The following is a 17,619-nucleotide window of genomic DNA, read 5'->3' on the forward strand; positions in this document are numbered from 1 at the left end:
CAAACGCCCGGGTTCAAGCGTTCCGGGCCTGGATTTATTTGAAAGGATAATGGAAGCCTTTAAACAAAAAGCCTCATTGCTTTCTGCCATCTCATTTGCTCTGTTTATACTGTTCTCCGCGGCGGAAGTCTTCACCAAATGGCTGATTCCAAAACAAACAATCAAAGCTGCTTTAGCCATTTTAAATACTTGAGAACTCAAAAGGCTTTCTGGCAGTTAACCGGGATGAAAGGACGAGCTTTCAGAAACGTGGGCAGAAAAGCAAGGGATTGTTGTACTTTTGAAATTTGAACTGGTATATAAACGAGTCTGATCCGCTAAGCTAAGGATGGATATCTCTGTTTGTTGTTAGCCCTCTCGGTTCATGCTTTGAACAACAGCAAATCGGCCTGTAGATTTAGAAAGAATTATGCTGCTGTGCTACACTGCATAAAACATCTAAACGCTTTCTTAAAGCAGCAGCGTGAACGAAAAAAATATTGATAACCAAGACATAAAAGTATAGTGCCTCTCTGAGTCTTCAGCCGCCAAGATGCAGATTTGAATAATGAGAGTCTGGAGTCGGGATCATCAATACTACAACTGTGTATAAGCAGCCTAACTAGGGCCCTTATATTCTCGACTCTTAACACTTCACAAAAAATAAAGTACATCAGGTGATGACAAAACGTCCACAGTCGTGAAGCATGCAACACCGATGAAAAGCTCATGTTGAAATGTAATGCATTAAAAGAACAGGCAGGCAGCGTCATGCGCGAGTCTATCTGGCAGCGGCAGACGGGGGTCCTGAGAGACCGGCACGCAACAGCAAGAGGCGCACGCGGCTCCCGTCCGCAGACCCTCTGAGTAGGAGGAGAGAGAGTGAATAGAACGCACCTTCCCGTTGGTCTGAGAGTGAGGAGTGGATTGAGTTTGGATGGCAGGGTGCGATGAAGATGGAGGGAGGGAATCAAAAGAGAAGAGGAAGAGGAGGAGGAAGACAAGGAGAAACAGAGAGAGAGTAAAACAGGCAAATATTCTGCTTATCCATAAAAGAGACATGATACGAGAATGTGAAGACAATGAAAGAGCAAGAAGCAAACATGCACTTCAACACACATTCACACTTCTCGTTCTGTGTTTGATATATTGCTGAAGTCATTAAAACATACTCTGTAGATGACTTGAGCTGCTTATGTAAAAAACTAATAGCATTTAGCAGTTTGCATACACCGATTCAATTCACACGTCAATTTCACCCCAAACAAGAAAATGTAGAAACTACATGAAATAATTCTCATTTCATTAAAAGACTGAAGCCTAATTTTTGGGACATCATTTTCATTCTCCAGCTCAAATTATGTTCTATGTTATTTTAAGTAATACCCATTAGTAGTCCTACTAAACTAATGTCAGATACTGTAATAAAAGGCAGTATATTTTAATTTATATATATTCCTTCTTTGAATTAGGGTAGATTTGGATTACATGAATTTGGGTTGGACTGTCATGTACTCATATACCCACCCTTTGTTAAACACAAAATATATTTTGAAGAATGTTTGAACAGATGAACAGTAGCTAGAGAATTCCAGGCCCACTGAAAAAATATTGATCACCACCTTCCAGCTAATAGAGGGACATTTAATATCAAGTTTTATATCATATTACTGTAAAGTAGTCTATTTACATCTAACAGAAGATGTTAATGTTGTTGTAAACCCTTTTTTTAAGTTAAATGTTCATTAATGTTATATGAAACATTGTCTTAAATAAGTGCATGAAAATGCATTTCCATTGGTACTCTATAATAGTTTTTTCAATCAGACTGTTATCAAATTGACTGAAGTTTAATTTGAACTTTTCAAGTTCAAAATAAACTGAAGTTAACATTCAAAAATTGAAAAGAATGCAGTGATGTAAATAAATAAAAAGACCACTTAAATGTTTCTTAAAGGTCTTTGCACATACAGTCCGAAATTTTCGCATGCGTTTTTTTTGTATTTTGCTCTCTTTGTACGATGTCTCTGAACTAGTAAAAAGGCCACGCAATATGCTTGACGGATGCGAAAAACGCAGAAAATCAAACCTGGTCCAAATTATCGGAGGTAGTGTGTAAATGTGATTGACACAACGTGAGGTCGTATTTATTTTTCAACGAGCGGAAATTTTGGACTCAATGTGCAATGGGCTTTAGTCTTAATGTTTCATGAGAATAACATGGTATTGCATAATATATAGTTAAATAAAGCCAATACATGTAAAAAAGCCCCATCAAATAAATCGTGCAGAGCCCTATTTAAATTCCTTTTTTTCTAAAGTCCAAGTTTTTCTATTGCATGTCTTCTAAATGTTTTATAGAACACTATCAAAGCATATTTCAGCTGAGCTGCCTGCCGCCTCAAATCTAATTGTTTATGTTCACGAGCTAGGTGTCGGAATTTCAGACTAAACCATTAACCATTTTGGGGAGGGGGAATCACAAAGTTTTAGAAAAAACTTTAGCTTTAGCTTTTGAGGATTTCATTCAAATCTCATGTACCCAATTTAAATTATTTTCAAAATAGGTGAATTCACAGTGTAACTGGGCAGTTATGACCCCTAGAATTGTCACCACCTTTCATCCCACTAGGGACGGCCCTGGATCTGGGGCACAACAGTTTTGTTTCCCACATTCTTCAAAATATCTTCTTTTGTATTCAACAGAACAAAAAAATAAATAGGTCCGGAACAAATTGAGGGAGAGTACACGATGACAGAATATCCCTATGTTTGGTGAACTATCTTTTGAAATGTCATAAAAGTGATGACACATCCCACAAGACAAACTCATTAAGGAATCTCATTGATTTTGGGGTGAACAATCACAAGGCACACACGCATCATTTCCATCCACACAAATTGTCAAAGGCACAAACGCACAAAACAAACAAGCAAAAGGCAGGACCCTCAACAGTGTGAGCGTCAGTGTGGTAAGGCACATGGGAATGAGAGTGAACAGGATAAGCACTTATGAAATGGTGGCTCCCATATACAGTGATCAACAGATGCACTGTAAACACACAAAAAAAATTGTGATTGTGTTAAACACGCGCACGCACACAAGCTGTTCAGCGGAGATCTGATGTAACTGTGTGTCGGTGATGTTAACACACCTGCAGAGAGACTCTAGACAGTTATACTACAGTACAAAGAAAATAAAACCATCACACAGCTTTATGTATGTTATATCCTCATTAGTAAGGCTGGGGCAATATAGAAATATCCACAATATGATATGAAGTAGTCTACCATCATATTTGAATTCCATTTAAATCAAATCCATAGATTATTCCATGTTGTATTAATCTAGTATTATATTTGTTCTGGAAACACTGATTTACTTTAAATGTACTGTACCGTATGACTGTTACATTCATTGATGCATATAAATAACCACGTGCACCATGATCATCTTAATACTTTCAAACTAAACTTTTAGTTTGTTTTTCACAGTTCAATGTGTTTGGCAAACAATTCCTTCACTATATCGCTCAGCCTTAGTCACTACAAAACAACACAGTACAAGATGTACGTGCACACACACAAACATATAACTCAAGAAGACAGTTCGCTTTAACTGCGAATACATGTGAATTATAAATCTCTGAATCAAAAAAGCAATAAAAGTCTGACACAACAGGTAAAAAATTCACTGACTAACAACCATTCTCTCTCTCTCAAACACAAACATTAAGCACCAAGTGAAGTCTGATACTCATACATATATATTAAATGTCATTCATCACAGTACATCCTGTTTGTGTGCGTGTGTGTGGTCTGTGTAAAGATCAAAGAGCTCCGGAGAGAATTCAGATGATATGATCTTCCCCATGCATCATTTATATAGGGTTTCTCAATGGGGCGCTCTGATTGGTCGAGCTTGAGGAAGAAAACCAGCAGAATTGATGTACAAAGATGTGAGTCTAGTTTTCATTTCCAACTCTAGAGCAGAGTCTCAACCTAACACATATGTTATAAACAGACTCAAACACACTCAAATGATATCAATTCCTTGAGATAGAGACTGTAGAATTTGTCACTTGTTATCATGTTTTCAAGTAAGTATCGATGCTTTTTTTGTGTGTTCAGTTCACATCCAAAAAAGACCATTTGCCACAACCTTTCCATATTCACAAATGCTTTATGGTCTTTGAACACTTGTCAGTCGGAGGTGGGTTATTAATGAAAGAGTGGAGTTCTGAAGGCTCTGTGGTCTCTGCTGTAATAGATCCTAACATTAGTAATGAGGGAAATTCCACGGCTCTGCTTAACAACGGGATTCTCTGATCCTGGCTGCAAGAGTCGACATGTTCTTCCACTGATACCCTGACAAAACTAAAACTGGTTCTCATATTCAATGCCTGGCTAGAGTAGTGAGAGGGATTTATATCTAATTTGCTAAAGTGTTGCTTACGGTTAAAGTGATATGTTTTACACCTCTAGCAATGAATTGCTTGGTTAGCTATGTGATGTCAAGCCAAACGATACAACTGAAATGTAAAACATTACAAACAAACTTAGCAATCAATCAAACTTAGAGACGTGTCTAAGGCCGGGTTTCACAGAAAAGGCTTAGCTAAAGCCAGACCTCAGTTAAATTAGGACATTTGAATGGCTCATATAAAATGATATCATATAAAATTTATATTTTGAAACAATCAATGGCACTGATTTATTTTAAGATATGTCAGGGCAAATCATTTTCAGTTAAGACAGCTCTAACATTTATTTTAGTCTGGGACTAGCTTTAAGCCATGTCTGTGAAACAGGGCCTAACATGTTTTTCCCTTTATGCTAGGCTAAGGTGAGAAATCAGACGACAGACTTGTTTGAGAAAAAAAACAAGTAAACATTTTTTAATTATTTATTACATTTTACTTTGTATGTGTGGTGTTCAGGTCTTTTAAATGTATTGGACCAATCAATGATTGCTTTAAAAGAAAATGAAATTAAATAGTACAATAAAATTATGTGATTAACACATTTTTAACCTCAGACATTTATATCTTATTGTTTTTCACCCATATCACAAAAAGTATCTTCATCATGTAATGTGATCTCAGATATTACCCATATATGTTGCTTGAATGGATTTTTGCATACGTTATTATGGGTATATTTGTTTAAAAACCAAATAATGCTGGGGGACCACTAGACCCGCAAAATTTGTCTGAATAACAAAAACATGAACACCACACAGGGTTAAACTAAACTTATGTTTAAAAAGTAATTTTCAGTATTTTTGTCTACATCTCAATTTAAATCAAACGTTTAATCTCTAGAATCTGCCACTGATAAAGACAATGTAAACACACAAACACACAGCTGGGTCACTGCAGCAAAGCTGTCATTAAAATGCCTTTAAAAGATCAGAAGTGGAAAATAATTGTAATTCTTCCTCAGGAAGCAGCTAGAGGTTTTATCAGGTGAATAAAGAAGAATAAAAAGAAATGATCAGGTTTTGAGTGACAGCTCCAGCTCTGGTAAATCCTGAATAAGAAGCAGAGGTTTGAAGTGAACAGGGTTTGGCTTTGGTTCAGATGAACCTTGGGTGACGGAGGCAGATCTTACCTCTGACGTAGAGGTTGGCAGGAGCCGAGTACCGCGTTCCTGCGCTGTTCACCGCCACACACTCATACTTGCCCTGGTCGGATTCCTCACTGTTCTCAATCTGTAGCGCCCCTGCAAACACAACACACACAAATCAAAAACCCGACAAAAATTATCTTACACACACACACACACAAACTATAGTAACCTCCAGCGGATTAAACAGGGCCACGCTGCAAACGATCCGACAACAATCGTGCCCAGACAAGAAAGCTGGTCAAAACAACATCGGCACAGGTGCCCCGAGGGAAAGCAAATCTTATTTGTGCTCCACAAACCTACAGCAGCTCAACCGCAGACACACACTTCATTGACTAACAATTGGCTGCCTCGTGACCTTCCCTGCCTTTCTAAATACAGAAAGAAACGAGAAACATCTTTCGCTCCATAATTCAATAAATCCTCGCCAGTAATGGAAAGCAAACTGAGTTATTTATTCATTGTTGTAAGTAAAGAGACCTGTAGGCTCTGCTGGCTAAAACTGTCACAGCGCATAAGATCAGATTTCTGCTAGCAGAGACAAAACCGTGCTCTCAGAATGGATCTGCCTGACTCGAGACATAATGCAGCTGGCACAATTACTGTCAATACGTCCTCGGAGCATCCATCGACAGCCATGTCACCAAACAAAAGGTGATCCAGGTGGACTAACACTAACGGCTTGTTGACTTAAAGACAAACCTGTCTCAGTACATGCAAACGCATTCTCTTTGTGAAAGAAAGGCCAGACGACTGTCTGCATCCTACCGCCACTTACCTGACTCCAGCGTTCTGGAATATCCATTTTTGATATATTTAAGAGCACATATAACATAGAAAGACTGAAGACATTGTGTTTTGACAGACAGAAGCAGATCATTGGTCCGTTAGGTTGTTTAGTACGGCGGTGCTGCTCGTTCTCGTGACATACATCATGCAATCTGAGAATGATGGATGCACACCGAGTGAAATAAAAATGTTGCTTTAATGTTCTGTATTTCAGAAATATTCCTGAAATGCATTATGGGATGGGTTTAAATGTGTGCATTCAAAATTGAAACATAATTGAAAGTTTATGAGACCTCATTAGAAAACTGAGCATTAACCTCGCTGCACAAATGTACATACACACACACACACTCACACACACAAACACTTTTCTTATTTTATTTAGATCGCAGGAATGCTGTATTTGCAAAGATTACATAAAATGCCATCTTACATTTGGTGCAAATGGATGGATCTTACAAGGCAGCATACTTTGCCCGACTACTTTGTGCAGCCTTCTTCACATTACAAGTGCTCTTACTCTATAATAACTAACAATACTGCCTAGGTAACAGTTTACGACAGCGCTATTGTCTCTTTTGCTCCAATCATCAGGCGTTTTTTCCCATCGGTTCTTTTTATATCTAATGTTTTAGTATCAGACTGATATTAAGAAATGTCTAGTCTGTCTAATCTCAGATTCCCTGTGATGACAGCTCGCCTCTACATCAACAGATATGGAAAGATCAGTTCTGAATTACAGTAGAGAACCGCATTTCTTTTTACCCATGTCGACGGTGAGCTTTTCTCTCCCTCTGACTGTTCGTTCTGCTGATCTCTGGCCTGAAGAAAAGACTCATCAGCTTTAGTTAAGAGCCCTGAGCAGAGAGGCATATGGCTAATACACTCTGTCATATTGACATTAAGCTTTTGCGTTTTTGAATTTCAAGTAATGAGATGTTGTAAAGGTATCTCGCTAATTCCAGAGACGCGCTGTTCGTCTGCTCAACAGTTATTGATCAGACAGGTTGTCAGTCATCAGAAGACCTCACATCTTCCATTACAAAGATGAGTTGATGAGAAAACAAATTAATACAAAAAATCATCCAGATCTTGATCTATAATAAAGATTATTATTAGAATATCTGTACAGAAAAAACTAAAGTATCTATTGCTACTACTAATACCGATAGCATTATTCAGAGTGATGTCTGCAGATACCGATTATTTTCATTGAATATTAATATAATAATATTGAATATTAAACTAGTGATGTTTCTTAACATTTTCTATACACAAATTCATAGCATTTTCCTGTCCTCTTTTGATTTACAGGATATATAGGCCTCAATATAAATTGTTTTTATCGGCCAATACTGCCGATATATCGGTGGATCTCTACTTATAACATATCGGTACTGCTTATAATCTCTCTCACACAAACACACATACACAATTCAAGATTGTAAAAAAGGCTTAATTTCCTATTCTTTTCTTTTAATTTTCAAATACGGCAAGCACATTTTCGTCAGATTTGTCAATGGAATAGCATTAACACTGTTTTTGGGGGGTTTTGGGGAGATACCACGTCTCTAGGTTTCCTGTGATTTGGTCTTCAAAATCTTTAACATTCCTATTCTTTTCGAATGGCTTGATTCAGACGTCCATTCGTGAAACAGACGAGCAGAGGTTCATGCACAGAGACGAGGCTGGACTGAAGACCAGAAGAAAGACAAGGAGGGTCCCAGAATGAGAGAGGAGGTGAAAACAGTGATGGGGACATTTGGGGGTGAACGAGTAAAAGATCAGGTGATGACGCATTCGGTTACTTTCTGTTTTCAGCATTCTTACCTCTGATTGGTGTACCACCTGGTGAGGTAATATGAATGCAAATAAGATTAAAGAGAACGGTTAGTGAAGAGGAAAGAGAGAGACACGAGAGAAAACAGGAGAGATATACAGGAGAAGAAATATTTCTTTATATAAGAGCCTTGTACAAACCCATTCTGATTTGAGAAAGAAATGTATTTTTTTCTTAGTGCTGTACAATCTACAGCACCTTAACGTTATTGTGTGTTTTTTCCTAATGAAAAATTTATATTAACTGTTGTAGGCCAGAAACCTACCCGACGCAAGTAGGCAAATGCAAAAATCGTGTACTTGCTTTTCTTGCACAAGGAATTTAACAAGGGGGTCTTGAGCCAAGCTATATTACAATTTGGAATTAGCAATAATGTAACGATATGAGCAATGAATAATTCTGTTGCTTTGCCAAAACAGTAGCGTCATAGAACACATCTTAAACTCATTATAGTCATATTCATTATTATAAACTCATTTTAGCTCCCCTTGTGGGGATGCTAAGAATGCAACTGGCATCTGTGAAACCCCACTTGTGTAGCTCGAGGTGTCACATACTTGCGTCGAGTATGTTTTGGCCTCGGGGTGACACATTTTTTCTGACAGTTGAGCCAGTAACTATTTCTCTTGTGACTCGGTTCACAAAGGTCTCCTGCTGTTTTTAGAGAAATTCATATTCTACCTCCAGCACATCTTTGGCCTTTGGGTTCAATCGCAGCTGTGCTAAATAAAAACAGCATGTGAGGGTGCAAATCTTGTGACAGCAGTTTGATTAACTACTATCATACTTCTATCCCACAATGTTTTGCATTGACTGACCCTTGAGCACTTTTGCAAGAAAAATCGCTTTTGTTACTCCAGATACTGTATACATTACATAAGGTACTGTTGCGTCTGTTGGCTATGATGCAGATTTATGTTAATCTGGATTATAAACCAACCGCTCCGCAGGTGAAAACAGGAGTAGATTTGGAAAGGTGGGGGTAATAGACACAAGGAAGCCCCTGTAAACTGTGTGGATAGCGTTTGGAAGCCATCAGCAGTTTACGTAGCCCGGTGCACACTGGGACCTTCGGAAAGCTCGAAGCGAGCTCATTCTGCTGGGTGAACCTGCAGTGTAGCACCACCATAATGAAGAATAGTAAAACTTTACTATATCTTCACTATGTCGAGGGGAGAAACTCCTAATATGTGTTACTTTATTTGGCGTTTAACTCAGTTAGAATGGGCATCCGTTATTTTACTAAGGAGAAATCAATAATCAGTCTGACGGATCCTCTCAGCAATCATTATTAATCACCTCTGCTGAAAGCTCAGCTTGAAGAAGGAGGCCGTGTGCTGTTTATTCAATTTAGGGGTTGGTGCAAATCCACAACTCTCGAGAGTTGCTTCGGCACTTATAATTTAGGAGTCTTCAAGCTTTTTAGGTCAAGTAACCCTTGTTGGAGAGATGGAGCATTGCTCCCTTGATACATCTTATATAAGATTATTGCAGTTTAAGCCTGAACAATACACAACATAATTACAAATAGAAACAATATTTTTATTGGAAATTTGGGAGAAATATTGTTAGTAGTTCACAGAATGAAATAAAAAATGATAATTTTACCTAATCACATAAAAAGTAAATTCTGAAAATCTGATAATCATTTTGTAATGGTTTCTAAAAAATGTTCCGCAGCTGTTTGTTTTCAGATCAAAGTGTCTCAAATATCATTAGGTCAAAAACATTATTAGTAACAAATTATTAGTCCAAATTTTCTCATTGTTGGTCACAAATTATTATTATTAAAGCTGCAATAACTTATTTCTTTATTTCCAAAGCCATTTACTTGATCATTTAAATGTTCAATTTTAATGATGAAGGCTGATTTTATATTTACGTATTTTCATTTGATCCCAAAAAATGTATTCAAACATCAAATAGCAAACCCCCTGCAATTCCACCACAGCTCACCTATGGGTCGAGAACCCCATGTTAAAAATTCACTTCTTTACTAAAAGTCTTGATAACTTGATAACCTGAAGGCCGGTGAACTCTCTAAATAATGTTCTGCACGGGGTGATCCCCTCGGGCTTGAGACGAGATCTGAACAGAAAAAGCAGCCGGTTCAAAGCTCTTCCACTCTTTTATGTCAGGACGCCGAGGGCAAGGCACTCGTTTCTCTGACCGGGGGCTTGATTCCGGACATGTTGTTGTGAAGCTGCTTTGCCTGTAACTGTTTACACACAGAAGGAGGATAACAATCGAGAGAGCGTCTAATCCTCTTTCTCGCATTTTATCAGATTGTGACTCTAGTTGTCACCTCTCTGCCTGCTAATCACCCAGCATGCATTGTAAACAGATTGTTGATTGATGTCCAGGGTAGAACGGGCCCGTTCGGCACGGTTGACGGTAATTACTCCAACACAATGACGTGCTGCAGTGAGATTAAGGTTCCGCTTTGAAGCGGCAGGTATTGAATTATGAGTGTTTTTCCTATTTGTTCATAGAATTTCCGTAAAGGTCACAATTTGAAAAATTGTTTCATTAGCATTGGTTAATGAAAATAGGCCGTTGTGCTAATGGCCGGAGAGCAGAGCTAATCTCAGGATCAAAAAATGGAGTATATGCAAACAAATAAATTACGCGATTATCTCAGATGAATTGTCCGAGTGGGAATTATTTGACAAATACAGGAGCGTTTGACGATTGATGCTGGAAATCACTGTTGACAAGGCCCAATGATTCCAATCAAAACAAATCACGGCTCTGTGCTGTTAATATTGTTTGCGTGTCCTAACGGGAGGGTTATGAATAATAACTGCAAGGCTGTCCTCGTGTTTACTTCAAGAAATGAAACCGGAGGCCCGTCTGGAAATAAAACTGTCATTTGCTCTCTTTACTTTTGACGTGAGGAAGCGTGCATGGGATATTTTGTGTGATGTAAAACACTTTCTGTATTCATATGGAGTTGCCAGGCTTTGATCAAGCAAACTAATGTAAATGTTAACCGGTAAGCGAAAGGCGTATGCAGCCTCTCGCAGCAGATGTCACTACTAGCTACACTTTATATTTACATTTTTATTCAGCTGTGAGGTTTAATTTGAGCTTTTATAGTTTCCTTTTTAATGAACTAAACTTCCCATAATTCTCACGCGGCAGAGATGATGCATTAAAAATGTGGAAATCCACACTTTGAAACTATATCGGCCTCTATACAGGGGCGGACTGGGAAGCAAATTCGGCCCTGGATTATTTGTTCCACATCGGCCCTCCACCAATTCTGTCGACCAGGGGGAAGGGGGTTAGTTGTTGTATGTAACATGTGCATTTCGTTACATGCCTACGTGTCCGACTCGCTAATGCCTTGGCATTGCGTGCATTTGAGTTTATAATTCGTCCGCCAGTCCGCTCCTGGTCACGGCCGTTCGGGACTTTGAAAGAATGTCCTACTTATATTTTGCTATAAACATAAAATATTAATTTATCACAACTGATATATTAGACAGTTTTAAAATGAACTGTCGTTTCGGACTCATGCGACAAAAAAATATTAAGTAAACCTTTCCTTTTGTTTGCTTTGAATCAAACGTGTGATTCATCTGTTTCATCTGAATTGGTCAAGGGCCTAAAACCCTTTACTGAAGAACTTTTTTAGAGATATACTGTACATTCCAGAACCAAAGCCGCTTAAAATTGGGCCACTTCCATCATTGTTTGTCGTCAAGGTCAAATAAAACACCCTCCTGTTCGCAATTAGTTTTTGGCAGTAGACTGAAGCCCTCGGAATATTGTGTTCTCACAGGTTTATTTTACCTGAACGGAGCTGTTTGATTCTGCCGTTGCTGCTGTTAATGTCGACCGGAAGGAAGTCTTTAAACCAGGAGATCTCCGGGTCGGGGTTGCCGCTCGCAGCACAAAGCATGGTGGCCGTTCTCGTTCGTTCCACCACCTTCAGCTGTGGGCCCATGTCTATGGTGGGGAACCCGTGCGGGATCTGGTCCTCTGAAAAACACAAGCATAACAAAGAGTGAGAATTAAGCCCGCACATGCACAGAACCACAGATGATGAAATTGTACCATGCGCCAATCCCCTTTGGTAAAGCCACGGCTTTATAAATGTTAGTATGCAAGACCACCCATGCCGCCCGGCTTCTGGCAGCTGACACGTGTGACTGTAAGACAGAGAGGTTCAGTATAGTTCACACTGTGAAATCGGCCGCTAATGTAAATGTGAGTGGGTCGAGGCGTGACTAATCTGCCTGTGGTGTTTCTGGTCATGGGTATACGATGGTGAGAGGGGAAATTTCCCTCGAGGTATTTCAACACCTAACAGAACGGCTGGCTCATATTGACCCGCCGTCTCAAACGAATACAGTCTAAGCTGACATCACTAAATTGGGAACCAATAAAAGTCAAATCCAAAGGTTCAAGTTCAAATTCCTCTTATGCACTATGGAGGAGGAGAAAGTCTTGTGTGTCAGATCTTATGATGCCAAATGTCTATTAATACCTTGATATGCATGACTGTTAATTGAGATAACAACTATCTGAATCAAAGATGAACTGTACTATGAATCTGAAATGTGCTGTGAGTGCTTCTATGTGTTTGAAATGGGAAATGAGGAACACGGTCATTGAAAGGAAGAGGGTCCTGTGGCCGAAACACACTCACTGCTACCAGATAATAGAGGAAAAAACACAAATATGCAAATCAGCATCATTAAGAACAGCAGGTGCAGAAAGAAAACATAATAGGACCGAATGTTCAAAGCTGTTCAACAACACTAATTGAGCCTTACCAAAACATGAGAGCTACAGCAATAACATCTCAATTGTGATGAGGCCTAGCGTGTTTATTAAAAGGTAGAAGGAAGTTGTTTATTTGAATAATTTCATGTGCAATTAAATAATCATACCAAATATTGTCTGCACGTACCGTATGCTTTGAAGTCAAGTGGTAACACTTATGTCTATACACCAGTTATGTGTGTGTGTTGGGGGTCTTAGAATGCAGTGTATTGAATGGAAACATTTAATGGGTTTTATTAACAATGCACATGTAATGAAATGCTATTTGTTTGTTTGTAGCAAAACTAAAAGCAGGTCTGAGTTTGCTTCGACAATTAAATTGAATTTAGAGCGTTTACATTTGTATCCTTTCTATCTATTTAAAAGGATAGTTTATCCCCAAAATGAAATTTCCGTCATCTTATATTATATTGATAGTTGATGAAAAAAATGAAAATTCTGTCATCATTTAGACATCCTCTTGTCATTTCAATCATGACTTTTTCTTCCGCAGACTACAAAGAAGATACTTTGAAGAATGTTGTTAACCGAACAGCGCCGGCACCCATTCGCTAACATTGGTTTTGTGTCTATACAATAAAAGTAATGGGTGCCGGTGCTGTTCGGTTAACAACATTCTTCAAAGTATCTTCTTTGTAGTCTGCGGAAGAAAAAGTCATGCTTGAAATGACAAGAGGATGTCTAAATGATGACAGAATTTTCATTTTTTTCATCAACTATCAATATAATGTGCAATGGCATTCATACTGTACATAATTTGCTGTTGATCTCCCCCAAATGGAAACCTTGTGGAACAATTAGACATTGTTCAGTTTACCTGAGCCTTTCACCAGCACAACACAATTAAAAATGATTTTTTTTTTTTTAAATTGGGGGGAAAGTCTGTTTGGTAACGCTGAGGAAAATTCTTCCTCAGAAAATAAAAGAATTCTGTCATTTATTCATTCCCATGTTCTTCAGAAAACTGTATGACATTCTTTCTTCTGTGGAACAAAAATTAAGATATTTTAAGAAATGTCTAAATGGTTTTGTATATGAACAATTACAAACGTTCTTCAAACTATCTTAGTTTGTGTTCCGCTGAAAGAATGACATACACTTTTGAAATGACTGTAAAAGAATAAATGATGCAAGAGTTGTCATTTTTATGTAAACTATCCCTTCAACTGTGAATTTGCAGTTTATCCTGTTTAACCTGAGAACTGTTGTTTTAGGCATTCAAGGCCTTTTGTTCTTTCTTCTCTGATCTCAGAGGTAGCAACATAACCCATTAAACACAGTTCAGAATATCACATTGCTCTTAAAATATTTATACATTTCCAATATATATATATTTCCAATCACGCACCTCTTAAAACACATTCCATTCTGCCTTTAAAATCTTTAGAAGCTGTTTATGAGTTCACCAACACAATGATGAAACCGGACCCCTCTGCGGTTAAATTACAATGTCACTGAAGTTTGGTTTTCTCACAGTACGGTTCTATTATTCACGCTCACACAGAAGAGTTTCTCTGAAACAATAGAGGGAGAAGTAGGGAAGGCCTACATAAAGAGCTGAGCCAGAACCCTGCAACGCAAGAATATCCCAGAACGAGGCGAGAGAGACTCCCCGGAGGGCTGATGTCTGTCTGTCTCTATCCTTGTGTGAGAACATGCACCTGTAGAACCCGTTACCTTTGTGGTTGTGTTTGTTTTCCATGGAGATAGAGCACAGATAAGGTCGCAGCGGGGTCACTATGATGCACTGGAGGTCTTTGTGTGACACACAGATTTGGTAATAGACCCCAGTGGGGATAAACCAACACGGGCCATAGCGAGATACAGCTTCGGGTTTTGACAGAATCCTCTATTGCAATCCCAGCCACAGGGAAGGGAGGGTTTGTAAGAGATACTACGCTATACTGGTGTATTGTATAGTGTGGTACATATGTGGTATTGTGGTTACATTTTACCCGTAGGAAAAAGTGATATTGTTTAATATTTCTGGTTATATCTCCAATTGCTTCTCCTACATAGTAATGATATCACATGGAGAGCAAATTCGAAACTTTTCCAGATTTCCAGAAATTTCTCTCAGAGACAGCAATCTCTCAAAAACACTTTCGCCTCATTTGTGTCCTTTTTGAAGAATTCTAAGCAAAGTGTATGAAACCTAACATATCATCATACTTAAATGAACCTCATAACAATAAAACGATCCCATGGGAAGAGTTGTTAACCAGAAGACCACTGGTTTGATTCCCACCACGAGTGACTCATGAGTCATTACAGCTTGTTCCTTACCCACACTTTGCTCCATGGATGATGTATCCTGGTATCCGGTGAACTTTAGTAGTTAGTTTAACATTATTGTGGTATTCACTACTGCTATAATGGAATTATAGCTAATACAGTCTTTCAGAGTATAAAGCATTGCATTTAAAACTACACATCACTGTGGATATAACATTATTATTTTAGATCTGAATGTTTCACTTTAAAATGATTTAGTCTGATTTACCTTTTTTGAAATATGCTTGAAATGCTTTCTAAAGAAAATGTGTGAGAATGTGTTTTGAGTGGTTGCCAGGCTATTTCTATGCGGTTGCTAAGGAGTTCTGAGAGGTTGCCAGTGCATTGCTATGTGGTTTCTAAGGTGTCCTTAGTGTTGAATTGGTATTCAGCCCCTAAGATATTCTGTTATGTGTTAAATTTTTGTCTACCATCCATTAAAATGGAAGAGTTAAAACTCTTTCTTGTGAATCAGGGTTGGCATAAAGCAGGAACGGGAGCCATGCACATGGCTGTTTTTCATTATGCTAACTGTCCAGTTCATCTCTGGCTGAGCTTCACAATGTCAGCCAGTAAAAAGGGTCAAAACTGGTTGAATTTTAAGCATACAACCAAGAGTCAGGTGTGCACTGTAGCTTGAAGCATCACTGTTTAGAGCAACATTAACCCGACTCATGTGAAAAGACTTATAAGAGTTATACAAGTTTAAATTGATGGACCGATGCCTGCCTTAGCAATCACTAGAATAAATCAAGAATCACTTCATGCCCCACGGCATTCTAAATGTGTAACCTACGCCAAAAACATTGTTCAAAGTGTTGTAAAAGCACATGTACAGAAGAACACAAGTGTGCACTTGAACCTGGGGCTTCACACAAGAGTCTTACGTGGCACACGGAAAGCCAGCTAGACATCACGCTTTAATGAGGCTTTCTGGATCCGACCCACAGACCTGTTTTAAGCCCTTTGTTGAATCTGATGGCTGTAGAAAGCATGTCGTACCTTCATTTGTGCACTAGTAAAAGACAAATAACACAAGAAACACCCCGAAATTCAATCACCCGGATTACTCTCCAGTGACAGGGCGACGTCTAACCCTCACACCGACAGCTCGGCTGCATTTTTGACTGGCTCAACACAATGACGCCAGCGTGGATGTTTCTCACAGTAATTTAACACCCAGCTATTTCATTAAAAGTATGCAAGTCGCCAAACAAAGAATTCTACGGTTACGGCAACCCTCAGACAAATTAGTCATGGGGACGTATTAGGCCTTATTACGTGACTCCGGCGCTGCCACGATTATTCGCTGGAATTTGTGAAATTGGGGATTACTCTCTCCACTCTTTAATCCCTGAATGTTGGAATCGCGGCGGAACTGACAGCCCGTCCGTCAGACAGAATTAGCAATTGCGAGGATGCTGTCCAGACATGCCTGTCTGTCTCTCTCTAAAAGTCACAGGGTTTTTGTCAGCTCATGGAATCTTATTGCCACAGCAACCTGAGAGAAAACACATGAGACGGAGAGAGGGTGACCCTGCATCATCCGCCGCAGGAAATAAATGTAAGAAACATTCTGTCTATCTGCTTACCTGATCACTTCATCACCTGAGGGATATTATCAAAACCACACATTACACTGACACAGTGTGACAGTACATATTTCCTTTGCCAATGCAAATACATGACTACTCAATACATCTGCCTCTTTCTTAAGGGCTAAACTGACAAATATAGACAAAGTGCTTTGCTTCAGAAGCAGGTTGTAAGATCTCAATCACACTTTAGAGTCTCTATAAATCTGTCACTATGATTGCAATCAAAAACCTTTTTTTATCTTTTAAGAAATACCTTGACTAAATTATTTTAATTTGAATGATTTTTTTGTAGGTATTTTGTGATTTTGCGTCAGCTGTTCCAAAAATATACAGAAAACAAAAAAAATGAGATTTCAGTTGCCATGAAATGATGCAAATACAATACAACAAACATTGTTGCAAACAAAAACTAACATGGAATACAATGCTAAAGTCTTCTTAGTTTAAACATGTGACAATCTGCAGCCTTCATTCCTTATCTCGATTCCCCAAAAATGTATAAAAAAAATCAAATTGTGCTTTATGTTAAAGTGCTTCCTCAACAGTACTAAATAAATCGTCAGTCAATAAGGAGCTAAATAGAGATTCAAGTTCTTTGTGACACACTACCCAGCATGCACTGCCTGTGCAGGGCCTAGAGGAGCAGGTCAGGTGTGTTCATTGAGGCGTAATGAAGCGGGCCGTCCGCTGGAACTGTGTCAGAATGACCCATCC

The 17,619-nt window shown here is 38.7% G+C and overlaps 1 protein-coding gene across 15 annotated transcripts in view; it reads right to left on the bottom strand.

The window, feature by feature from the left end:
* Positions 1 to 17,619, bottom strand: part of ptprfa (protein tyrosine phosphatase receptor type Fa) — a 167,804-nt gene that overhangs the window by 68,255 nt on the left and 81,930 nt on the right. For 8 of the 15 annotated variants that reach the window (XM_056750937.1, XM_056750947.1, XM_056750943.1 and 5 more), the window contains 4 exons: positions 12,038 to 12,226; positions 8,230 to 8,247; positions 5,593 to 5,703; positions 877 to 888 (listed from right to left, as the gene is read on the bottom strand). In XM_056750937.1, the coding sequence (XP_056606915.1) occupies positions 877 to 888; positions 5,593 to 5,703; positions 8,230 to 8,247; positions 12,038 to 12,226 (330 nt within the window). The remainder of the gene's footprint in view (positions 1 to 876; positions 889 to 5,592; positions 5,704 to 8,229; positions 8,248 to 12,037; positions 12,227 to 17,619) is intronic. The other 7 variants (XM_056750946.1, XM_056750949.1, XM_056750945.1 and 4 more) reach the window with 2 other exon arrangements.

This window comes from Triplophysa dalaica, chromosome 6 (assembly GCF_015846415.1).
Source record: "Triplophysa dalaica isolate WHDGS20190420 chromosome 6, ASM1584641v1, whole genome shotgun sequence".
In the NCBI taxonomy this organism is placed as follows: domain Eukaryota; kingdom Metazoa; phylum Chordata; class Actinopteri; order Cypriniformes; family Nemacheilidae; genus Triplophysa; species Triplophysa dalaica.